At 40.2% G+C, this 25,469-nt stretch overlaps 4 protein-coding genes across 4 annotated transcripts; all 4 read left to right on the plus strand.

Annotated features, from left to right (window-relative positions):
- The first annotated feature begins 1,192 nt into the window (after nt 1-1,192).
- Nucleotides 1,193-5,850, plus strand: LOC5521331 (visual pigment-like receptor peropsin). Its single transcript, XM_001641089.3, has 2 exons — nt 1,193-1,980; nt 4,848-5,850. Exons 1-2 carry the CDS (start codon nt 1,297-1,299, stop codon nt 5,322-5,324), a joined length of 1,161 nt encoding a protein of 386 aa, XP_001641139.1. The 5' UTR covers nt 1,193-1,296; the 3' UTR covers nt 5,325-5,850.
- Nucleotides 5,851-6,067: 217 nt separating this feature from the next.
- Nucleotides 6,068-24,908, plus strand: LOC5521224 (tRNA N(3)-methylcytidine methyltransferase METTL2). Its single transcript, XM_048723781.1, has 12 exons — nt 6,068-6,214; nt 7,563-7,654; nt 7,842-7,902; nt 8,951-9,063; nt 10,020-10,075; nt 10,945-10,994; nt 13,396-13,456; nt 13,971-14,110; nt 14,217-14,247; nt 16,949-17,024; nt 17,237-17,302; nt 23,543-24,908. The coding sequence occupies exons 1-12, from the start codon at nt 6,129-6,131 to the stop codon at nt 23,680-23,682; spliced, it is 972 nt and encodes a 323-aa protein (XP_048579738.1). The 5' UTR covers nt 6,068-6,128; the 3' UTR covers nt 23,683-24,908.
- LOC5521330 (C-factor) lies at nt 11,654-12,740 on the plus strand. Its single transcript, XM_001641087.3, has one exon. It carries the CDS (start codon nt 11,695-11,697, stop codon nt 12,448-12,450), a length of 756 nt encoding a protein of 251 aa, XP_001641137.1. The 5' UTR covers nt 11,654-11,694; the 3' UTR covers nt 12,451-12,740.
- Nucleotides 19,638-21,963, plus strand: LOC5521329 (protein snail homolog Sna). Its single transcript, XM_001641086.3, has 2 exons — nt 19,638-20,166; nt 20,341-21,963. The coding sequence occupies exons 1-2, from the start codon at nt 20,082-20,084 to the stop codon at nt 21,072-21,074; spliced, it is 819 nt and encodes a 272-aa protein (XP_001641136.1). The 5' UTR covers nt 19,638-20,081; the 3' UTR covers nt 21,075-21,963.
- Nucleotides 24,909-25,469: the final 561 nt, after the last annotated feature.

Below are 25,469 nucleotides of genomic sequence, written 5' to 3' on the forward strand. Positions count from 1 at the left end.
CTGCAGAAGCTTGGACTTGCATGCTAAAATTTTGCGTTCACTATTCAACGATTGTGATATTCTCGATAAGACTAATAACATGACTAGGGCCGTAGCAGGGGTGGGGCACCGGGGGCAAGAACCCCCCCCCCCCCCAAAAAAAAAATGACCAGTAGGGGCGTGGCTGTGCCCCCATTGGTTTTTAAATGTTTCCGCATCGTGCCCCTCCCCCTCACCACCTAAGGGCTGCTACGGCTATGATAGAAATGGATGCTTTCTTTCCCTTGGTTATTTGCTAGGATAACAAACATCGGATGACAGACTATGGGCTTATACGCGGATATCCAAGCATTTTTCGATAATACTGCGGTAACCTACAACAACCAAATTTGGCATGGTAAACAACCATAGGAGAAAAACATGATCTGCACAGTCTGTTGCCATGGAAGCAGCAAATATACATAAATTTGCATATTAATTAGCTAAAAACTTTAAACGAAAATGGGGAAATCTTATACAGCGTAATTTGGTGTTCTAAGCACATATATTTATTCATATTCAAAATTGCCATAATAAATAGCCTTTGCATCTGGTCCATCGACCCCGTAACCATGACAACGGTTACCGTGATAACATAAAAATTCTATATTTCGCTAAAATAAATCGCTGGACCAGGTGCAAAGGCTATTTCATATCTATGTAATGTCAACAAAGAAATATATGCCTTAAGATTACCAACTTGATTTGCCTAAATGTTCCCTATTTTTACTTATAACTTTGCTACGCTTTATTGCCATACAATGTATACTTCGCGAGATATTCAAGAAAATCATTTTGTTCCGCGTATAAGCCCATAAACAAGCCTAAATTAGCCTAGCTGAGGAGGCACTTCGAAATGAAACAATAACTGATCTTTATCTTAAAACCGACGTTTCCACAATTAATCTATTGACTATGTGCACAACTGTGTGTCAATTAGAAAATGCCAAAACGTGGGTTTGAGAATTAAAATCACAGCGTATTCCTAATTTTTTTAGTTTAAATAACCAAAAATAATGCTGACCACCATATTTTATTCTACCCCAAGCATGTCGGTGTAATTTTTCTGCCATTTTCGAAGAAAACCCCAGCGGTCAAACTGTTTGTTTATATTTATTTATTTAATAGGAAGTCGATCGGAATAAAAAATCACTTTTGCTTTTTCTTTAGATGCTCACCATGCATTACTAATGACAAGGGTCAGGTCAAGTATTAGTATTCACTCACGTAGCTTACTCTATAGAATGCGAATGCCTAGTTTGAAGCGTCCATCATCGGATGGCTTCAGAGTTTGCCACTATAATGCCTATTTATTATTTTGTATTCCCACAAAAAGCTGTATATTTTGTCGCTGCCGACTTGAAAGAAGCTGAAGACATTTTCGCTATGGATGGGGTTACGCTGTATCTTAGTTTAGTGAGCGTGTGCGGGGGTCTGGCCAATCTCTTAGTCCTGGTCGTACTATTACGGCACTTGAGAAGTCTACGAGTTCCGGAAATCTTCATCTTAAGTATTACCCTTTCCGACTTCTTGTCCTGTGCAGTTGGGATACCTCTAGCCATACACGCAAGTATAGCAGGAACCTGGCCGTATTGTCTGGAAGGCTGTAAGGCCCACGCATTCTTCATCTACACTTTTGGGCTGGTGTCTCTTGTCCACCTTGCGATCATGGCATTTGAAAAGTACCTGACCATCTTCAAACATATGTCAAAATGGGGGAATTTTCTGAGCAAGAGAGGAGCTTCGCTTATCGTGGTCGGCTTGTGGGTGTATTGCTTGTTTTTCACCGTACCACCTTTATTTGGTTGGGCGGCGTATGGGTTGGAAAACGGTAACCTTACATGCTCCATAAAATTTGACAGTCGTCATCCTGTGGATATTTCTTACTATGTAGTTATGTACATTGGAGGATTTTTCATCCCGCTTGGCCTAATTCTTTACAGTTATTACCACATAAACAAGGTAAGATAATAAGTCACCCACCCTCATCATTTCGAGTGTACCGACAATAGGTCCTTTGCGTAAAAGGCGTCACGAGCATTGAGCTAAAACTGGAGACTGAGTCATTGGCGGGGACTTATTGAGATTAGGAGCAAATATATTTTTTATTGAGCAGGAACCCCCAATAATTCTGAAAACTTCAGTCCACCTAGTGATGTTTGTCAACTGTTATTTTATTTACAGTGGAGATTGAAAATAAAGAAAAATATTAACTATGTGCATGAATACCATGTCAATTTTTGTGTCGGCAAATCTCAATTTAGCCGCCGCCGCCCCGTAACACTACAACACTAACGATATTATTGCGTAAAACGCAGTGGCTTTATAGCTCTTTATGTCTGACAGTCGGGACAGGTCTTGGATGGACTAAATGCCCGACAGTTTTCAATTTATTCAAATAACACAGTAAATTGTCTTCCTAGTGAGTTCAAAGTATCCTATATTTGTTGAGAAAAGGCAAGCGAATCTGAATTGAGCTTTGCTGTCGGTATTGAACGCTTTCCGTTGTCTGAGTACACCATAAAATCGTAATTTAGTGACACAGGATTTTTCTGTGTCTACAGCCGGGTGTCTACAAAACGAAGACCTAAAACCTAATACCTAAAACCTGTGACCCCCCAAAAATTTCAGTTATTATTTAGTCTACCTTGTTTTCCAAATGGCTATAAAGCGCGAAAGTTTCATATGGAATCAGTGATCCTAATGAGGTAATTCAGCGAATTTTGTGGCGCTTTTCACGGAGGAAGTATCCTCATGTGCACGCCAATGAACTATTTTTAACTGTCGTTTATTTGTCCAATTAAGGTAATTCCCTTGAAATAGTTCTACAACCCAGAAAACTTGCCATAAACAATATTGAAGTTAAGGGCTTTCAAAAATTTTTATTAAAATATGGGGGTAGCGACCTCGTTTTCACAACAGAGGGGCGTAGAGTTGACGCGTTTTTACTGATCGTGCAAGGAAAAATCCCAACTCTTATGTTTCAAAAAGAGTGCCTATAGACTTTAGAAAATTAAGTTCTGTTTGTCGAGCTGCCAAAATCCGATCTCCTAAACAATAACCCGTAGTAGCTAATGTTAAAAACAAATCAAATTTTAAGAGATCGCACTTAAAGACATTGTTTTGGCCACTATTCATACGGTAAAAAGCGCCATTTTGAAGTATGTTTACGGCTTTTAAGCGAAATAACAAAACTTCTACAACCCAACTTTTTTTCTTCTTTCAGTATATCATTTTTCCATATATATTTAACTATTTGAGCAAATAAAAAATGGGGGTAACGGACTTCGTTTTTTTGTCAAAGCGATTTTAAGTAAAAAACGCGCGCCTTTTGCTTTGTTTTCTTGTACAACTGTGGCGCGCGCGCGCACTTAATACCGGAAAATTCGCAAACAGCGCGCGCCACTATGCGCAGAAGGGGTGCGCAGTGCAATTCAAGGGAATTACCTTAAAAATTGTAGCTGCACACATTTTTCAGACACGCTCCTTTGCCCGAAAAATTATCTCAAAAACTCTCCCGAACCTAACAGACCCGGCAATTACCGGTAATTTAGAAAAGTTTTCGAACTCCCTGGCTGGCGAGGAAGAGTGTTTATAAAAACAAAGCTTTTGCGTAGCGCGCCGATACGGGTTCCCGACAAGTAAATTATAATTTCCAAAGTTTATGAATAGATTGGCTAAATAGTTATTGAAATCCTAGTTTTGTCGATGTCTGTAGACAACTTGCACCCCAACAATTGCTGTGGCATCGGCATTTTTCGAAACAAAGACAAAGAACAAGTAAATAAAGTCTCATTTTGTAGAAAAACTAATAATTTCGCGAAGCTGTTTATTTTTTTAGGAGCACTGTGACAGCTAAATGTCAAATCATTTGACAGAGATGAAACCTGATTGGTTGGAAGGAAATCTGATGATGTAAGCCTTGATTGGCCCACTTTTTACAGGGCAGTGGAATGGTTTTCTCTGTGATGAAAACTTTCTACAACTCGACACAACTGAAACATGGAGCGATTTCCCGAAAGTTAGCGGGCAATTAATATTTTGGAAGAAACACCCGAAAATGTTTACCGGGTGGCATTCCGGTTTCTGAGTTTATCGGCGTTTTAAGAAACAACCACCTGGAAACACAAGTAGTTCCCTTTTGCCAAAAGAAAAAAAAAATGAACAACCTTATTATCTCATAAGGATCACTGATTCCACATGAAACTTCCACGCTGTGTAGCCCTTTTGGGAAACAAGGTAGGCTAAATAATAACGGTAAAATTTTGGGGGTGGTTGCTTTTGAGGTCGTAGCTTTTGGGGTCACAGGTTTTAGGTTTTAGGTCTTCGTTATGTAGACACCCGTCTACAGCTCTCAAATTTACAAAAATATCACGGCAAATTGTCTTCCTAGTGAGTTTAAAGTATTTTATATTTGTCGAGAAAGGGTAAGCGAATATGAATTCTGCTTTGTTGACCCGATTCAAATGGAAAGAAAAATGATACAATTCAGTAAACATCCCATATATACCGACACCGAAACTCAATTTAGATTCGCTTGCCTTTTCTTAATAAATATAGGAAATTCTTAGGTGTCACTTTGACAACGATTTTGTGTATACAAGCAAGGAAAAGCATTCAATTCCGACAGCAAAGCTCAATTTAAAATCGTTTGCCCTTTCTCAACAAAAATAAAATACTTTGAACTCACTAGGAAGACAATTTACTGGCTTTTTTGAATAAATTGAAAACTGTCGGGCATTTAGTCCATCCAAGACCTGTCCCGACTGTCGGGCATATAGCCACCACGTATTTTAAATGTTTAGTTCTCTTGCTTTATTCCACTCCAGGTAAAACATAGGGTGGCAGTTCGAAAGTACGCTTCCAATGACGTGAACAGAGTGGCTCATATCCGCAGAAATGTTAAGTACGCGGTAAAGCTGGCGTTGCTGATTGGAGGGTACTTATTATCCTGGGCACCATATAGTGTCATAACATTCTTGATTGTACTCCAGGTAGAGCTGAGTGACCAGGCCGTGTATGTGCCCAGTCTCTTCGCCAAAACCAGCTTTATGTACAATCCCTTCTTGTACTTGGTCTTCTTCAGATCTTTTCGAAAAAAGCTTTTCGTCACTCTCACGACAAGAGAGTATCGGGCACGGCGAAGAAGGAAAATGTTGCTTGAGTATTTTCCCCATTTGACGAATGAAAGTACTAGCACAAGCCACACTGCAGGGGCTGTACCGTTACAAATTAGAGTAAATGTGCGTCCAGATTCTATCCCATTTATTGTACCCACTGGCGCACCCCTCGAAACCAGGTTATAAACGGAGAATAATCATCATCATCACCAACCCACCACCACCATCACAACAACCATCGCCATCACAACCACCACCATCACCACCACCACCGCCACAACCACTATCATCATCATCATATCTTCACTACCACCATAACCATCATCATCATCATCTCCATCATAACACCAGCCCCGTAGGCTGGATTTAGCGGTTGTTAGGAACTTTAACAACAACAGATACTGGCGGCGTATGGGTGCGTCCGAACAGCCCGCGGCCCCCTTCCCCTAGCCCACGGATATATTACCACATTCGTAATCGTTTCTGTATAGCATTACCTTATCGGTATATCATACCTTTAACTCATTTTCTTTATGTCCCTTAGCACAATACTTATCTTACGCTTAAAATACCTTGCTGGAAAGTGTGAAATACGTAATACAAAAATGTAATATAAAAGCAATTTTAAAGGATATAAACTCCACCGATGTACAATAGCGTTGGCATCTAAGAGCAAAAAGTATGGAATTAAAATATGGTGGTATGACCCGTATTTCCTATGGTTAGATGTTAGTTTTTTCCCGGGCATAACCCGGTCCTCTGCCATCCCGCCCTGCCTCATAAACATTCGCAAATTACCATTTTCTGTCCCAACGTGCGTTTATTTTCCCGTACTTTTTGTTTTCAAGGGATGTTTTTTGCTCGCGCGCACGCACATACATAACGTTCTCAAACTTGCACTTGACCCAGGCACTTGACACTGCTACAATTACGGTCAGCGGTTTCTTCATTTCCGTGAGTGCAACACTGTTCTAAGCCCATGAAAACAAGATGGCAGACAAGACTGCGAATCCAAGACCGCAATTTGGAAATCGAATGCTAACAGACCCTTCTAAAGTATTTGAACATAACGCTTGGTAAGGGGTAATTAAGAACAGTGTTACAGTAAATATAGGATATACGATGCTTCGCTCACTGTCTCGCGAGGCCAAAAATTCACAGTGTGCGGTCGATTGAACGAACCCACGTCTCACGAAGAACTGAGGCTATATATTCTCTGCTTGAACTGTGGCATCTAGTCTCTAGAGGAAGTGTTTTAATGGCTACTTTTAAAGTACAGGAAACATCCTCATATAAGAAGGTATAATTTTGACGATCAGGCTAAATAGATTTTTATAAATCGGTGTAACTTTTGAATAAATCAGGCTGTTTAGGCTCTTTATTGGTTCATCTTTTTGTATATACACCGAACAAAACAGTCTCTATTTAGAATGTTTGCTGACTTTAACAATTACAATCAATGCCGAACACAACTATAAACCAATGTTAAATTTAACTACACTATAAAATGCACCAAACTTTTATGAAAAGTATCCTTTCTCTTGTTATCAACTGTAAATAAGAACTTGAGTGATCTTTCAAATAAGAATCTAATCTTTCCCACCAGGCTGATAAGGTTTTTCTTAAGGGGTGTTTAAAATGCCAAATTTCAGCCTGTAGGTTCTTATGTGCTGGTGTTTACTGTATTCAATACTCCCTCCTGTCACCTTTTTGGGGGGGCAAAAATTTAAATAAAAAAAGAAAATCCTACAAGGAAAACAAGTCATGTTCTACATGTACTCTCTTGCATGTATTGTATGTGCACATGTTTTTTTGTTTGCCAAGCATGGTATTCAATCAAAACATTTCCATTAAACTTTTGTGTTGAACATATACCTGTTTTACCATTTAGCTAGTCACCAAACTAAACATTTCACATTCTTCATGCTCTTATCCAATAAGAGAGCTTGAAAATTCTATTACATTATTTTGGTCTCACATAATAATAACAAAAAAATATGCTCACTCACTGTTTTATAAAATAGTTGCATGTTTAATCACCTTGTAGAACAAACCCACAGGGAGCAAATGAACATCTCCCCATTCCCAATTCCAAATAAGCACCTTGCCTTGATGGGTTGCACTTCCATGATAAGGGGGACTGGACATTTGAAGTGAAGTAATGAAAAATGACAGTACTGACCAGCACAACATTTTATTATTGAAAGCTTGTTTTGTTATGGTTTTGGGGGAAGTTTTTTTATCTAGAGATTTTTTTCATCTAGAGATAAAAAATAGTGATAAAGGCCTCCAAATAACACCTCCCTGGGACATTCGAAATTAAATAAACCCTGCAGCGCTTATTCATGATTCACAGTAGGCAATTTCTGTAGACCATCTTGGCTAAGCTTGTTTTGCCAGAGCTCTTTTAGCATCTATTTGTAGGGATAATGTTGAATGGGGAGAAGAGCAAGAAGAAGAGGCACAAGCCAAAATAGCAGAAAATGCAGCAGTCATGGTTGATGAGCAATTAAAAGGTATGTGTAGCAAATGTTCTCTAAAAAGTTTCATAATTTCCAAAACAAATATGGAAGTCTTGTTACAAAAGATACAAAACTATGACTTCAACCCAATACATACGTACTATGTATATTTGACTTCAATCCAACACTTACTAAATGTATATTTGACTTCAAATCAACACATACTTATGTCAATTTGCAGAAAAGTATGAAAATGAAGCAAATCAATTTTGGGATGAATTTTACACACAGCATCAGAACAGGTATTTGACTGTGTTTGAAAAGTTTAATATTTTTTATATGATGCCAAAGATAATGTAGCTGTTGGTTTAATTTTTTGAAATTATCATCCATGATCATCAGATGGTATTAATTTAATCTGTAATTTAAACCTACAGTATGTTAGTTTGGGTGGTTATTTTGTAAATAAACCCCTTCTGGCAGCTGGGATATTGGCGGATAATGTCCAAGGATGAGAAATGGTACGAAAAATAAACAGTTGGCTGTGAAGCGAAGCTTTGAGGGCAACTGTGAAATTTTGAGGACCATTTCTCATCCCCCGACATTGTCCACCGATACCACAGTAAGCCAAAGAAGGAGGGTATTTATTTTATATTCCAGTGACCACACTGAAAATTGTGCAGTGATGTGCAGAGGAATGACACACACTTTTGTGAAGTTTTTTGTCATTTCTTTTACTTTCGAGTTTCAGGATAAATTCTAAAAAAATATATCGATGATTTGTCTATAAAAAAAAACATTCTTTCTGTGCCTTCATAGCATTTTGAAAACCTTGGTGTTTATTTGAGGAGTTATTGAGCAGATGAAAAGCATGTTTTGACTGCACAAAAATGTTTACAGGACGGATATCACTTTGGCTGGATGTTATCGTCTGATATTTGTTCTGTGAAAATGTGCACGTGGCCTATTTGGCCAATGAGCATGCGGGAAAATTCATAACTGAGATATAATGTTCAATGACTCTGGGTTTGGTAACCATGGCAGCCTGGTAAAAACGACCATGCAAAAATGGTGTCTATTAATTACTTCAGGGGGAATTCATATTCTAGCAAATCTACCCCTTTATAAAGGATTCTGTTAACCCATGAATGTGTTAGTACAGCACTGAAATGCAAGTCTAATTTATATTTCATTTCAATCAGTTATGTTTTTTTTGTTATTTTGAATTTTTTATTAGTAACATACTTACAATACATACAAACAAACTTTTCCTTGGTAGTGGCATCTTATAACGCATAACCACAACACTGATTAAACATGTTCACATGATTACTTTTTTCTTTGAATTAGGTTTTTCAAAGACAGACATTGGCTGTTTACCGAGTTTCCAGAGCTTGACACACCAACTGAGTCAGAAGCTGTTGCAAGTTCTGAGATGCTAAATAATGAATGTTACCAAAAAGGTGTTTTTTCTTGCATATAGATTGTTGATTACCAATGAATTGGGACTGATAGAATTTTAGTCTGGCTGTAGCCAGGATTTTGAGTGGGTGGATTACCCATTTAGCAGACTTTTTTCTCTTGGTTATCTCCTACTAGCTTGCAGTGATACACAATTTTAATTCATTTGGACCTTCAAATTAAATGGGGTGGTTCGTTGGAACCCCCCTTTTCTGTTGTTTGTGAAATTTGTTGTACAGATAGTAAACAAGCAAGACCTAAAGCAACAATCCTAGAAGGCAGACATAGGGGCCCCTGGAAACTTGCCGAAAAAATATAGAGTCTAGCTTATTCTTTGTTTTATTGTTCTTTGTTGATTTTTCCTCTTAGTCCCAGTTAGACAAGAATTAAGATTACCTGTTTAAAGTCTAGCATGGGTTTCATTAAGTTTCAAGTAGGCGGTGGAAACTGATAAGTAGAGGGTTGAAGTTATTAGTTCAAATAAAACTTTAAATCTGGCGTTTAGAAAATAGTAACAGGCAGTAACGGCGGTCACCTGGGTCTAAAGAAATTCCCTGTCTAGGGTACTGGATAGTTAATGTCCAAAAACATCAAGCATGCAATATAACTTGAGGTTGTGATCTATCCGCCACACCTGGCAGGACTATGACAATCAAATATGCTAAAAACATTGTAATTAACAATGTAATTAACAAATGTAATTAACCCTCGCCTAGAATTCAGCCATTTGTAAAAGGTGTATGGGTAAACGCAAGCATTATTTATCTATTTATTTATAAATGTTTGCCTCTTGTTGAATTTATTGAAAAGACATAAAAAGCAAGTGATTTTATTGTATATTTTTTTATGAGAAGCTTTAGGCAATTTATTAGGTCTGGAAGAATGAAGCACTAGCCTTTTATATAAAATTGGTTAAATTTAATTTGTTAATTATTGTTCTGTTGGTATCTGTATGTAGTGACACAGGTTGAGGAAGCATACCCTGGAGTCCAAGCAAATAAGCGTATTCTTGAGGTACAAAAATGGTTTCTCTATTGTAATTTTGTTGATTGTATTACTTGAAAATTGCATGTGCTATTTCATAATGACATTTTTTTCCCAATTGGTCACAAAATTATGTAAATTATGTAAACAGTTTTAAATTGTGTTTCTAACTAAATACTGAATAATGTCTTTACTCAAACACAATCAACTATTTTAAAGCAGACATTTCAGCAACTTAGGATGTGTCTGTTATTAGAAGTAGAACTCTAGTTTGATCAAAAGATCTTTGAGTAAAGTACGTACTTGCCAACCTTAAAGGCTGAAAACCAGGAGATTGTGCTTCAAATACCAGAACTGTATAAGAAATTCTTGATTAATTTTCCAAGGAGATTACTTTAAATGTATAGGATGCTTCAATTTTTTTGCTGGGAAATAATGGCTAAAAACCAGGAGTCTCTCACGATATCTGGGAGAGTTGGCAGATATAAAAATAACCAGACCTGTTGTAACTTTTTAGCAAGTTTGGCCTCCCTATTTGTTGATTTTTTTAAAAAGAATGTGGGGAAATCCTTTGAAGTACAACTTACCTCTGGCCCTTGTTCATAATATCTTAAGATCCCTCATAAACATAGCTGTCAACTCATCCGCATTAGGTGGGTGTCACAAGATTTTGGACCTCATCACAAGCCTAATTTTTGTGAAAATGTTAATACATTCTCTGTATTCTCCTGCATTGACTCTCTTGGGTTTTTTCACATATTTACTGTATTTTACCTGATTCCACAAGATTTCTGTCAAAGATGGGTTGGCAGCTTTGTATGAAGGAACCCCTGGGGGTGGCCCAGGTGGACGTCGAATTCCCTGCCTATTTATCAGATAATATAACATTTGTGTTTTAGGTTGGATGTGGAGTTGGGAACACTGTTTTTCCTATTCTTGAAGCCAACAAGTAAGCCCAATACTATCACTAGAAAGACTTGAAAGGCCTGGAAAAAAATGGTTTGTTATAGCAAACATTTATCAATAAATCACAGGTCCCCAAGCTAATATGTTGTATTTTACGTGTCTCATTCACTGTAAATATATGTTGCGTTTCAATAAAAAACAAATTGGGACGAAAATTATAATAAAATACCTTCAAACTTTTCTAACCAGTTTGTGGAGTTGTTATTTAAATCCCTGTGAAGTTTCCATCCATTAGGGGCAATATTTAGCGATTGAAACTTCAATCGCTCAATATTGCCCCAAATGGATTGAAACTTAACCAAAATGTACACAAACATGTAAGAAAAGTTTGAAGAAATTTTATTATATATAATAATAATAATTAATATATTTAAGTAATGCACCATATACTTCTACTGTAACTATGAATGAAACACGTAAAATACAACATTAGCCTGGGGAACCTGTGCATAAATTAAATTTTATTTCAAGGAGGGTGGATGATAATGTAGTCTATACAATCATTTAAAAGTGGATAAAAATACCAAAGAAAAAGCCATAAGGAAATGTGCCCTACACTACACTATATCCAAGATTCCCATATCATCAGTATAATAAACAGTTCCCTGAGTTACCGGGATACCTGTGGTTAACACAATCACGTGATTATCGTAAAGGATCAAATAAATCTTCCTGCCTTTAAAATGGCTCTATACCAGTACGAAAGTGTATTTATAACGGGCTGCAGCCGAGGTATTGGCCTCGAATTTGTGAAACAGTTTGTGTGTTTGGCAAAACCTCCAAAGCACATTATAGCGACGAGCCGGAAGATAGACGAAGCGAGCGAATTGTACAAACTCGGTCTAATACACGACAACCTACACGTCTTCCAACTCGATGTGACTAGTCCTGAATCGATTCGAGAAGCTACTGAGAAAGCCACCTCTATTCTCCAAGGATCTGGGCTCAGTCTGCTTATTAATAACGCCGGTTTGTTTGTGAATAAAGGTCTAGACGATATTGAAGCGGAAGACATGATAGAAGTTTTCAAGACACAAACCGTAGCACCTCTTATGATAACGAAGAGTCTACTGGGGCTGCTAAAACAAGCAGCTAGGAGCAGCGTGCCGGACCTGAAGACTGGTAAAGCCCTGATCGTCAATATCTCATCAAAGACATCTCTTATCAGTGATAACCACTCCGGAGGGATGTACGCTTCGAGGGCGAGTAAATGCGCATTGAATATGGTGACCAAGTCATTGTCTGTGGATTTGAAAAAAGACGGGATTTTGGCGGTGGCTGTCAACCCAGGCTTTGTCAAAACTCGAAAGGAATTTAAAGATGCTGCTCCACTCACCCCAGAGGAAAGCGTATTAGCAATGATGAAAACGATCGACTCGATCGACGAGTCCAAATCAGGACTGTGTTTGAATTACTCGGGAGAAGTGTTGCAGTGGTAGACGTGGCGGGAGACTGTTTCTGGAGACTGTGAGAGTTCCCTACAGAAGAGCAGCATGATTTTTTGAAGATCCTCTGGTACACAACATTAGAATCCTGTCAACAACTAGTTGACAGAACGAGGATCATCCAACAAAGAGCTAGAAATAAACAGAAATAAACAATGACTAAAGGTTGCCTCAATTCCATGATGGCAAAGGCAATAAGTACTTTTTTTTAATCATGACCCCACCAGTGTCTTGGACCATCTTTATTATGACCCTGCATTAATAAATAAAAGCTGTTTCTATAACTGTGATTATATGGCACAACTTTACATGCACAAAGGGGCTAATCTAGGAGTTTGAAAAAGAGGGAGCCAAAACAAGGGTTTCAATCAGAACATAGCTAAAGGTGGTTAGAAGGGGGCCCTTGAACTTCAGTTATACAATTTTACTCGTAAATAGTAGGCTCTGATTGGTTAAGGCCCATGTGTTATTAGAGGACACATGCACGCTTGGCGTCAGCATGTGCTCCCCCAAAACTAGATTATAACGCATCTATTAGAGGGCAGACTCACTCAAAAATGAGATCTATTTGTTAATCAGCACATAAATAGGGGTGATTGGAAGGGGGCTTGATCTTCAATCAGCACATAACATTGGTGGAAATAGCAGTGGGTACTGCTCCCCTACCCCTATTTCCAGAGACTTTGCTTAAAAATGTAAAGAAATATATAGCTATGTCTGAATATGGGCTATGGGACAATTTTACTTTGTATCACTCCTCCAGTGAGCTCTGTTCCTAGAAGCTAAACCAAAGCAAATACAACCAGTTGAGGCAGGAATACATGGTTTATTCAACACTAACAAGCTTTAGATATCACTTTGGAGTTAACTGTCCTATAGCCTGTGATGCGAGTAAAGTAAGATTCAAACTTAACATCTATTTTTCATTCTTGATTCCAGTGACTGTAAATTGTTTGTCTACTGCTGCGATTTCTCACAAACTGCTGTAGATTTAGTAAAGGTGGGTAAGGCCTATTTGCTCCTTAGCAACCTTACTTTGGTACAAATCTATGTTATTTTACACAGTATTCTCTCATCTGGTTTCTTAAAGACACTGAAAGAGACAGAAATTGATTTAAAACTCATTGTTTCAGGTTGAAGATGCTTGTATTCAGGGAGTCTAGGCACATGCCCTCATTTTTCTTTTGAAGTTGACATTTTCCATCCAATGAATCTATCAATATTTAAAGGACCTTGTCTGACAAACCTTTGTTATTGTTTTTATTCTAAATTTCCAGACAAATTTGTTTAAAAAAAATTCAAAATAAACCATCTATGGACGCTTTCTTTCACTTGGTAATTTGATAGGATGACAACATAGCGGCTGACAAAGATGCTTTAATAAACATGAATAAAACAGCATCATTCGTTCCGATACTCAGTTTGCCATGGTTCCATGTCCTGAGACATGCTTGTTAAAAAAAGATAGACTTTCTACCTCACTTTTAACACTGACCCATGACTCTTTGCTCTAGCAACATCCAGGATATGCGTGTGGTCGCTGCCATGCCTTTGTCTGTGATGTCACCCAAACATCGTTTGAGTACCCATTTCCAGACTCATCTCTAGACATCATCATTCTCATATTCGTTCTCTCGGCCATAAGACCAGACAGGTAAGAGACACGTTTTTGCTTGATCCAGTTATGAATAGATTTGAAGGGTTTAGCATGTTTACAGGGAAGTGCAAAGCCATACTGATACATCTCCTTTGAATTACAGAATGCAAGACGTCATTTGTAGGTTAGCCAAGGTGGGCGTCAATATTCACGTGTCTCGTATCTAAATATTCATGTTACTTGTGTAGCTTGACAAAGTGTCTGGCTTGCGTGACTTGTTGCGTAACCTTTTTGTCAAGAAAGTGGAACACTTAAACATACTTCGTGCATGTTGGACAGAGAACAACTCACACTAGGAAATACCCCCATGCAAGTCGGACACAACACAACACATGTCATGCAAGTCAGACACATGACACAAAACATACGTCATGCAAGTTGGACACAAACAACACATGCATAATGCAAGTTTTACACAACACATAAGTCATCCAAGTTTGACACAACACAACACATACATCATGCAAGTTTGACACATAATACAAAACATACGTCATGCAAGTTTGACACTACAGCACAAACATCATGCAAGTTGGACACAACACATACGTCATGCAAGTTGGACACGACATAACACATACATTATGCAAGTTGGACATATAATACAACACATACGTCGTGCAAGTTTGACGTAACGCATACACATGTATCATGCAAGTTGGACACAACACAACACATACATCATGCAAGTTGGACACATATAGCACAACAAATACGTCATGCAAGCTGGACACAACACACACATGCAAGTTGGACACATATAGCACAACAAATACGTCATGCAAGTTGGACACAACACACACATCATGCAAGTTGGACACGACACACACATCATGCAAGTTGGACACGACATAACACATACGTCATACAAGTTGGACACGACACATACGTCATGCAAGTTGGACACGACACATACGTCATGCAAGTGGGACACAACACGTACGTCGTGCAAGTGGGACACAACACATACATCATGCAAGTTGGACACAACACATACATCATGCAAGTTGGACACAACACTACACATACATAATGCAAGTTGGACACCACAACACATACATTATGCAAGTTGGACACATAATACAACACATACATCATGCAAGTTTGACACAATAGTACAACAAACACTTCATGCAAGTTGGACATAGCACATCACATGCGAGCTGGACACATGGCATGCTATTTGGACACATATGGCAAATGTGGTAGAGTGGAACATTTCTGTTAAAACATTGACTCCTTAACCGGCCTGTACCGGCTTTGAGAACTACCAACAACCCCCCAAAAAAAATTATTAAGGCAAAATAAACACAACAAGATGAAGATACTCAGACATACAATCTAAGAATAAATGGTCTTGAAGATATGCATTCATCCAAGGTGATAGCAACTACTCTTTACCAAATAATAGCTCAGGTTCTTTGACAAATGTCAAATCAAACAAGGAAAAACAGCAGAACCAACCCTCTCAACAAAACGTGCAAAATTCCACACAAGGTAAAGAGATCAACAAACACAGCTCAAGACACAAATAGATACCTTTATTCTAATCCTCCAGGTCCATTTCAATGCCCTTAAAACACAATCTTCGCTCCGTGAAGGCTTGTGAAACCACTTGGATGCCAATACAGATTGCAAAGCATCCTCGGAGATCCGTTGAAACATTCACGAGTGTTCATCAACACTCCTTTCCCCAAAGTCAGACAGTTTTATCACCCCAGAGCCAAAAAAATCAATTCCAGGTCATACACACCCAGAATAGCAGTGTAAACAATTTTGGAATGGATTTGGTTTTAGAAAAGAGAGCATTTAGGAGAGCTGTGTGGTTCATTAGAAAATGAAATTGTTTTCTCATCCAGGCAAACAAACAAAAAAAAAAACAAGAAAAATTCCCCATAAATCCACCTTTGCTTGCAAATATCCATAAGCATAGCACTCAATTTTGCCTTAGTAGACTTATGGATGTCCCAAGGCACTCTTCCATTATACTCATAGCTATATTTCGGATGAAAAATACAAGCAACCATCAAATTGTGCTCGCATTAAGCCCTGTGCAAACTGCGCCAGCATTGCTTGCGAGACACTGGCCTGACGTTGGCCCAGCAATGCATGTTGGAGCAGTTTGAACACCGTGTTGGGAGGTGCTGGCGGGAGCTGTAGAAAGATTGATTGAGTCCAATTTTTTGGCCAGAACTTCGCCAGTATCTCCTTTGTCTCGTGGTCAACCGAGCGAATCTCAGCATTGCTGGCGCAGTTTGTATCGTTTCCATAGCTGAAAATAGCTCACGTCCAAATAATGCTGTCATTTCAAAGAGAATAAACATTACAGCATCTATAGATAAAGAAAATCTATCAGATTTTTGGTCTTGAAACCGATATATAACTGCGGAATCGTAGGTTGCCTTTGAAAAAGACAAGTAAAATGGTGGTCTTGGGTTATGGTCCGGTCATGCATCAAACGCCAGTCACGCGTGAACTTATTACCAACATGCTAGCGGTAGCTGGAGCTTTAGCACAGGGATGAGTGATTAGAGATGGGACTGCAAAGCACTGTTGGAAAGCTTGGATACCGCCGACTAGATGCAGTTTGACTTTGACGGGCTGTAAAAATCTCAAAATAGGGGGGGGGAGTATCTTTTTTTGGTATGTTTTTTTTTTGTAAATTCATCTCTAAAATAGCCAGGAGTAAATTTATCATAAAATTCATTTTATGATAAAGTTTTTTTCTGGGTATGAAATCAGTCAATTGGGATTTGCCTGATTTCTGCTTCTCCCCCGCTATAACCTTTTTGGTATGATTATTTTTGGTGTAATTATTTTGTTGTTTTTCTTCAGCTTTTGAAGCCTGGAGGAGTTATTTTGTTCAGAGATTATGGCCGGTATGACATGGCGCAACTACGATTTAAAAAAGGTAATGTTCTATTCCAGAGGTCTGTGATAACATAGCATTACAGCTTGAGTATGTCTTTAAAATAAACACAGATGGTGCGTCCCAAAGCAAGTCGCATATCAGCCAAAAATACCCTTATTTTTCGTTGTTTAAAATCTAGTGTAGCAAAGTCTGTTCCTCCTGGCCTTGATCTCAATGTAGTAGTAATGCATAGGAATCAATCTTACTAACAGGACGATGTCTTTCTGATAACTTCTACGTCCGAGGTGACGGAACACGTGTTTACTTCTTCACTCAAGGTAAACACTCGTCTCTCAAGGCAACCATGAAGCGATCATGGTAAAACAGGCGCGTCAACGGGGTAGGGGGAGGGGGGGCATAGAGTAAGGGCCATCATGGGAGAACAGGCGCGTCATCGGGGGAGGGGGAGGGGGGGCATAGAGTAAGGGCCATCATGGGAGAACAGGCGCGTCACTGGGGGAGGGGGAGGGGGGGCATAGAGTAAGGGCCATCATGGGAGAACAGGCGCGTCAACGGGGGAGGGGGAGGGGGGGCATAGAGTAAGGGCCATCATGGGAGAACAGGCGCGTCAACGGGGGAGGGGGGAGGGGGGGCATAGAGTAAGGGCCATCATGGGAGAACAGGCGCGTCATCGAGGGAGGGGGGGGTGGAGGCATAGAGTAAGGGCCATCATGGGAGGGTAAGCGAGTAGTAAGGGTGATTGTAGAAGGGCAATCGAGAAGTAACGGTTATCGTGGGTGGGCAATCGAGTAGTAGTCGAGAACTGTATGTCAAGAACCATCAGCAAATAACTAAGTTCGGCTATTGGTGTGTTTTGCAGCAAATTGAAAGCGAGCTTTCTGTCTATCAACCATGGTATATTCCATTTTTTTGGCAAACATATTCACCAAAAGGGGCTTCGATCCAATAAACTAAATGGGGGTTGGCCTTTCAACCAATCATGTATAATATCGTCTTTTCTCAAGCAATCGATTTATTTATACCCCTCCCTGTCCGTCATCAGCCATCATATTACTGAAACTGAATATTTTGGCACTTTGGATAGTGGCTATCAAGCAAGGGGTCCCTCTGTATTGTTTAATATCTATTTCCCCCCCCCCCCCCCCAAAAAAAAAAAAAAAACGCTATGTGCCTAGAGGGCTTAGGAGCATTTTTTATCCAATAAAGGTTGAGGGATAAACTCGTCTTTTAGGGGTCTGGAAAGACACCGTGATGGATTGTGGGACTAAAACAGCTGCCTCCCACAATCCTTTGCGATGGGATACAGGGCAGGCCCCCATTAGCCTTTAATGGCATCTCTGCACAGCGCAACTTAGTAAAGTTCCGTTCTATCGATTCAGTCTTATGAACTGTATGACGAGAGAAATATCATTGCTCCTCCAGCCGTTGCTATGTCAACCAAGTACTTTTTTTTACCCGAAACCCTTGTAATAGCTGTACGATTTGGTGGCCCCCTAGTCCCGAGTGAAGGTCAATCGTGATCTCTTACTGCATGTAGAATCTCGTCTTCATCCTCACCATGTTTATGTTTTGATAGCCTGCGTAGCGGCGCTAAAGGGGAGGGGGAGAGAAGAAAGAAGTAAGCTTCAAGCATTAGTTAATTAGGCATCAAACTTTCTGATAAAAAAACAGGGACCTATGGAATTTACACATATTTTCGAAAGGAAAGAGGTACTAGGAAATAGGTGCGTTATGATTGACTGCTGATTCATGAAAAAGGAAATAAGCGATGCGAAACAGAAAACATCAAGTGCTAGTGTGCAATTGTCTCTCGCTTCCGCTAAGGGTTTTTACCGACAGTCAGGGGGCGAACTTGTGTCTTCCTTCCTCTCCCTGCACTACCCCTAAATGATGTCATAACAAGACGAAAAGTAACTTGTTTGGAGTTGCTAGTTTGTAAAAACAATATCAGCACGATTTTGGCGGATCCTACGTCGAGAAAATGAACTGTTATCTATACTTTGTGTTGTGACATTTCGCTTTATTTTCTATGAGGGGTTTTACACATTTGAAAAGATGAACCAGTTTGTATAACCCTAGTGTCTCGCAGTGGCTATGCGTGACAGCCCTCTTGTTTTTAATCTGACATTGTTCACTTCCCTTTCAAGTTGGCGTCGAGAGTCTCGACTTTTGTTTAAAACCATAAATGAAAACGAAGATCAAGGGTTGCAATAGTAAATGAACTAAAAAGAGAGAATCAATTGATAATTTAAAATTCAACCAAAGACAAGCGATAAAAATTATACGATATTCAGTTTTAGCTGTATTGAAATGTTAATTGAATCAAAAGTTTCACTACTGAAACATTGTTGATGCTAAGAAGCCGACAAAGCGAAACGCTAAATTCATTATACTAAATGCGGTGAAACTCGTTTAAAAGTGTAAGATTTTGCAGTAACATTTATTCGCCCCTTATGAAACTTATAAAACAGCATTCTAGCTGTTCTGATTTTCATATCTATCTGGCCAATTTTGGAAGTTTATCGTGATGGTACTGATTCTCTAATAGCTAGGACCGGGACGGGAAATAGCTTATTGTGACGGGGTGGCATGTAAATTTTGTGAGTGTTTTTTCCTCATTGTTTGGTTTGATGTTTGTGCAGTTGGCTCCCATGGTGAGCGCGGAATGGCTTCTTGCTGACTCGTATTGTTCTGTCTCTTTATTGACTGAGTAAGCGAAACTTAATCTATCCAAGGCTCCAATAAGCGCACTTGTCAGTGACTCTTTCGACCGACTCATTCATCTCACATACGAATACCATCAGCACGCAATTCCCTTTTGCTCATACAAAGCCAGACTAATTTGGTTTTGTAAGAGGATGTGAGGTTTTCGGAGGGAAACAGGTATCATCGCTCATTGAATCGGACCGGGCTACTCGCCTCGTGATTGGTCGATGCAACAGGTTTATGGATCCCTAATCCTTTATTATATTGCACCTGACGTGGTGACGTCACGGCTGACCCCAGAGCACCACACCAGCCTAATATCATCTCAGCAAACGAGTTTTGGAATGCGCTAGATAGCAAGTGACAGCAGAGCGAAAAAAGCAGCTGAATATGCCGAGGTCCTTCCTGGTGAAGACTAAGACAGAGAGGTGTTCCCACTTCGACTCGCCTATAATCCCTTCAAGACCCGACAACGGTGAGTTCATTGCTCACATCGAATTGATTTCACATTAGCGTAGTGTAATGACTTTATAAACAGTCTAAAAATTTGAATACTCAAATTAGTTTGCTTTTAAAGAGTTATCTCGGATTCGTTGGTTTATTGTTCTTTGAATATCTAAGAACCTGACAGGTTTAATTCGTGTTTCAGGTTGCATTCGGGATATTTCGCGGGTTGATGATGTTGCTAGTAATGTGAAAGACGGCAAGCAAGAAACCCTTCAGAAAAACAACACAAATCGCTCAAACTGCACCGCAGTCCATGCGCAAGTTATTCCACTAGGGATCGAAGAGACGCATCGTACTCAAAATACTTACCCAGTTAAAGAAGATATTAAATCATCTCCTACATCAAAAACACTTGTCGCTTGTACAGGTGTCCCGAGTCATGATCCCTCGCGAGTTGTAACGAGCGAAGCACCTGCCAAACTCCAGTGCCCAAATTGCATGAAGGGCTTCAACGCACTAGCGACACTGATGAGACACCAATACTTCTACTGTCCCCCTACACAACACAAGCGACCTTTCCACTGCAAATACTGCGAAAAGCTGTACGACTCCTTGGGCGCTCTCAAGATGCACATTCGCACTCACACGCTGCCGTGCAAATGCAAGATCTGCGGGAAGGCGTTTAGTCGGCCGTGGCTACTCCAAGGTCATGTGCGAACTCATACCGGTGAAAAGCCATACAAGTGCACCCAATGTCAGCGCGCGTTTGCTGACAGGTCCAACTTGCGAGCGCATCTACAGACGCATTCTGACGTGAAGAAGTACAGCTGTAAGCAGTGCTCAAAGTCCTTCTCCCGTATGTCGCTACTACTGAAGCACGAAGGCTCCTGCAGCGGGGCAAGTAGTGCTGCTATGTGTCGGCAAAATCTCTGCTGAATAAAGTCAGGCTGCTTCAAAACAATTTATGAAATACTGCTTGTTTCTGTTATGAACGGTGGTTGATTAACTATGATTAGAGACAATTTATAGAATAATGATAATTGTTGTTGGTGCTGGAATGCCTCATATAGACATGATCGATAGTAGTTGTAAAGCTGTAAATACACGATAGTTATTAATTATATAGCGACTGGACTTTAAGGCGATGAATCGTGTTTAATGGTTGTCTTCATAGAACTAGAGATATTTTTGTACAAATGCTCTTTTGAACATTGCATAATGACAGGTGTATTATCCGTGTTTTGTCGCACATTTTGTAAATAAGCCAAGGGAAATGCATGCACTTATGCGCAAAAGCTCCACAAAAGACCACAACTTGTCCAACGTCTAGTTTAACTCAGTTTAATTCTACCTCAAGTCGGTAGCAAGATCTAGTAACAGATAGCACTGTTAGGTATAAATTATCCTTGGGGCCATTTTGGTTTCGCGTTGAACCATGACTTACCCTTAATGAGTGGTTTACGGTATTGTGATTTACTACTGTGAGCGAATCGATAATTCCAACCGCACCTAAACGCAGCAGTCAAAAGCAGTCAGACAAAGCTTTCTTGATTGAACCTGGATCGTGATTTAGTGAGCGGTGAACAAAAGAGCCTAGCAGGTTTTTCTCTCGATCAATCATAGCGTTCTTATGTTCAGGTGTCGAGGTCAACTATAAACTGTTTAGTAATGGCGGGAAAAAGCCTTGAAGGGGCTATGTATGTGTTAGTATGACAGAATCCACTGCCACATACAGAAACGTACTGTGACGACTCGCAAATAAGAGTAAACGATTTCTGCATAGCTCTTCAATGATAATGATATAATTAAACCATAAAACGTTCAATTCTTGAGGTGTGCATATTTACGAAGACTCCTAATCGTGAATAGGCTCTATTTCCACCCGACGTCGGGCGTTGTGGTCTTGAGGTGGCCCGTACTGCTGCCTGGCTCACATAAACCGCTGGCGATCGAGCCTACCTTGTAAAACGCAGCCATTATTTTTTACATCGTCTGCCTTTAGACTTTTGGAGTGGATTCAATTAATCCGTGAAACAGTTAGTGGCATACTACACGTTTACATATAGAAATACTAGTAAAATGTTTTGTTCTCTATGAATTGTTTTGTATATCATGCACTGTTACACACCAGCTAATAGTGTTTCACAGATAAATTGAAACCACTCTAAATGTTTTTTACTTACTTCATCTGTTGATATTTTTGTCACGCACTGGGCCCGAAGTTCTAAGTTTGCTTCATTTTTCGTTAGGTAATCCGGACGGGAATGAGTGAAGCATGGAAGGGGAGGAGGGTAAAGCACGAGAGGGGGGGAGGATGGATGAAGAATGGGAAGGGTAAAGCACGAGAGGGGGATGGTTGAAGAATGGGAAGATTAAAGAACGAGAGGGGGATGGGTGAAGAATGGGAAGGGTAAAGCACGAGAGGGAGATGAATGAAGAATGGGAAGGGTAAAGCACGAGGGGGAGATGGATGAAGAATGGGAAGGGTGAAGCACGGGAGGGGGGTGGATGAAGAATGGGAAGGGTAAAGCACGAGAGGGGGTGGATGAAGAATGGGAAGGGTAAAGCACGAGAGGGAGATGGATGAAGAATGGGAAGGGTAAAGCACGAGAGGGGGTGGATGAAGAATGGGAAGATTAAAGAACGAGAGGAAGATGGATGAAGAATGGGAAGGGTAAAGCACGAGAGGGGTTGGATGAAGAATGGGAAGGGTAAAACACGAGAGGGGGTGGATGAAGAATGGGAAGGGTAAAGCACGAGAGGGGGTGGATGAAGAATGGGAAGGGTAAAGCACGAGAGGGAGATGGATGAAGAATGGGAAGGGTAAAGCACGAGAGGGGGTGGATGAAGAATGGGAAGATTAAAGAACGAGAGGAAGATGGATGAAGAATGGGAAGGGTAAAGCACGAGAGGGGTTGGATGAAGAATGGGAAGGGTAAAGCACAAAAGGGGGTGGATGAAGAATGGGAAGGGTAAAGCACGAGAGGGAGATGGATGAAGAATGGGAAGGGTGAAGCACGAGAGGGGGGTGGATGAAGAATGGGAAGGGTAAAGCACGAGAGGGGGTGGACGAAGAATGGGAAGGGTAAAGCACGAGAGGGAGATGGATGAAGAATGGGAAGGGTAAAGCACGAGAGGGGGTGGATGAAGAATGGGAAGATTAAAGAACGAGAGGAAGATGGATGAAGAATGGGGAGGGTAAAGCACGAGAAGGGAATGTATGAAGAATGGGATGGGTAAAGTATGGAAGGGAGGGTGGTTGGAGGTAGGAGGGGGTTGGTTGGGGGATTTGAGGGGGAAGGAGGGGGGTGGGAAGAGGATAGGAGGGAGGGAGGGTGGGGGATAGGACTGTTAAAATCGTCATAAAAAGGTAGTGATAAATATATTTTTTTGTGCTTCACTAGACGAGCTTGCTGAAATGTTCAGGAAAGCGGGTCTCACAGAAGAACAGAATTATGTGGATCGCCGCTTGCAAGTGAATCGCGGGCGCCAGCTGCGGATGTATCGCATCTGGATACAGTGCAAGTACCGCAAGCCCGTATGAATGCAGACTCAAATAACGTTACCCTCGAGTTCTACTGTCTGCACTGAATGGCAGACAACAGTAAACACAGTCATATCTACCCTGTATCAAAAACTGTGGTCTCGCTACATTGCTTTATTTAAGGCAAAAATGACCTTATGGACCAGGTAGTGGTGAAAGGGTGGACCATTGTAAAATCTAGAGTCGGCGGAAAAAATCACGTATCATTCATTTTAAGCTTTATCATATAAGTTGACGCTCTACACCAAACAAACAACCCTCTGTTACGGACACCTCATATAGAGACCAGACTTTTTCGTGGGGAATTGGCTTGCTCGGTATCTTTTAGTTAACGCTTGCTTATTCGATTGTTTTCTTAAGATTTTTGTTTTCTCTAAATTTTTTTATTTGGGGGTTTTATTACTGCCCCTCTATGTTAAATGACCAAACAGAAAAAAATCTGCGAAATGAATTAAAAAAGATAAAAGTAGTATCTCCCGTTATTGCGATAATTTCGGTCCAAAGGGCGTCGCACATGCGATAATGGTCTGTAGCAAGCTGGGAAAACTATAATTTTTATAGTAATATATAAAACCTAATATAATATATAAACCCCCACATGTAACGCTTTCACTTTTAAATTCGCCACACTGAAGATTTGGGTGCCGATTTTAGATTTGTGATACATTTAGAAATCTTTATTCGAATGAATAGAAAGCATTGATAATTACAAGATAGATGTCACACAAGAGTGGATCCAGGATTTGTCAAAGGGGGTCTCCAGCCTGAATCCGGAAGAGGGATTGATAAACCTCCAAATCATTCCTTCAAAATTTTCAGTCCGATAATTGAAGGGTATCCTGGGATCGCTACTGCGGTGGAAATGGAATTTGTACGATTGGGAACCCTACTACAATATACATTGATTTGAGTGTTCCTAGTCGTCAAATCGGCATCATCACTACCTATACCTATTTCATACACACAATCATTTTTACACACACAAATAATTTCAATATTAAAAGTCACAGTGATAATTTCTATTTACGAGTCCAGCAAATGTTATTTGCTCCAATATCCCTCACAGTGTCAGGGAAAATTATCTTAATCTTAACGCTACACTTTGCTGTTCATGTAATCTCGATGTTTTCAAGTTAAGGTGTCAATAGCATCTTAACCTCAACTTGTCTTAACAGAACTACAATATCTATCAGAAATATATATTTAACTGTAATTTCAACTATGAATAAGCCCAGTTTAGTGGGGTAATATCGAGTTATTTTTCCATTTACAGCATTCAATGTGCGCGAGGACGATCAATCATAAGATCCCGGAAAAGATGCACTCCTACCGAGTGAGACCCCCACCCCCACCCCCTGGAAGTTACCTAAATGCTGTTTGTACGGCACTAAAACACCTTTCTCAACCTAAGAAAGTTCCAACTTTCTGCAAAGTCGCGAACCATCGTGAATCTTTTTAGTTATCACATGCGAGAATAGTTTGTCCAAATAACAGCCAAAACAATTAAAGCGCAGGCAAAGAGCATCGCGCTGCTGATATTTTAACAAGGGATACAGCACAGAAATGTCAAATGCCCTAGATCCGTGCACGTGCCCCCCTCCCTAGCGCTCGCTACAAGCACTCAAATGCTCCCTTTCTTCCTCCCTCCCTGGCAAACACTACAAGCACGCAAATGCTCTCTTCCCTCCCTCCCTCCCTCCCTCCCCTCCCCTCCCTCCCTCCCTCCCTCCCTGGCAAACACTACAAGCACTCAAATGCTCTCCTCACTGACTCCCTCCCTTCACTGA

This window comes from Nematostella vectensis, chromosome 2 (genome assembly GCF_932526225.1).
Source record: "Nematostella vectensis chromosome 2, jaNemVect1.1, whole genome shotgun sequence".
NCBI classification, from domain to species: domain Eukaryota; kingdom Metazoa; phylum Cnidaria; class Anthozoa; order Actiniaria; family Edwardsiidae; genus Nematostella; species Nematostella vectensis.

Coding starts and splice junctions, on each gene's coding strand:
- LOC5521331 (XM_001641089.3), top strand. CDS start 1,297: ATGGCTTCAGAGTTTGCCACTATAATGCCTATTTATTATTTTGTATTC. Junction 1,981..4,847: donor GTTATTACCACATAAACAAG/GTAAGATAATAA, acceptor ATTCCACTCCAG/GTAAAACATAGGGTGGCAGT.
- LOC5521224 (XM_048723781.1), top strand. CDS start 6,129: ATGGCAGACAAGACTGCGAATCCAAGACCGCAATTTGGAAATCGAATG. Junction 7,655..7,841: donor GGTTGATGAGCAATTAAAAG/GTATGTGTAGCA, acceptor GTCAATTTGCAG/AAAAGTATGAAAATGAAGCA. Junction 10,995..13,395: donor CCTATTCTTGAAGCCAACAA/GTAAGCCCAATA, acceptor TCTTGATTCCAG/TGACTGTAAATTGTTTGTCT.
- LOC5521330 (XM_001641087.3), top strand. CDS start 11,695: ATGGCTCTATACCAGTACGAAAGTGTATTTATAACGGGCTGCAGCCGA.
- LOC5521329 (XM_001641086.3), top strand. CDS start 20,082: ATGCCGAGGTCCTTCCTGGTGAAGACTAAGACAGAGAGGTGTTCCCAC. Junction 20,167..20,340: donor CCCTTCAAGACCCGACAACG/GTGAGTTCATTG, acceptor TTCGTGTTTCAG/GTTGCATTCGGGATATTTCG.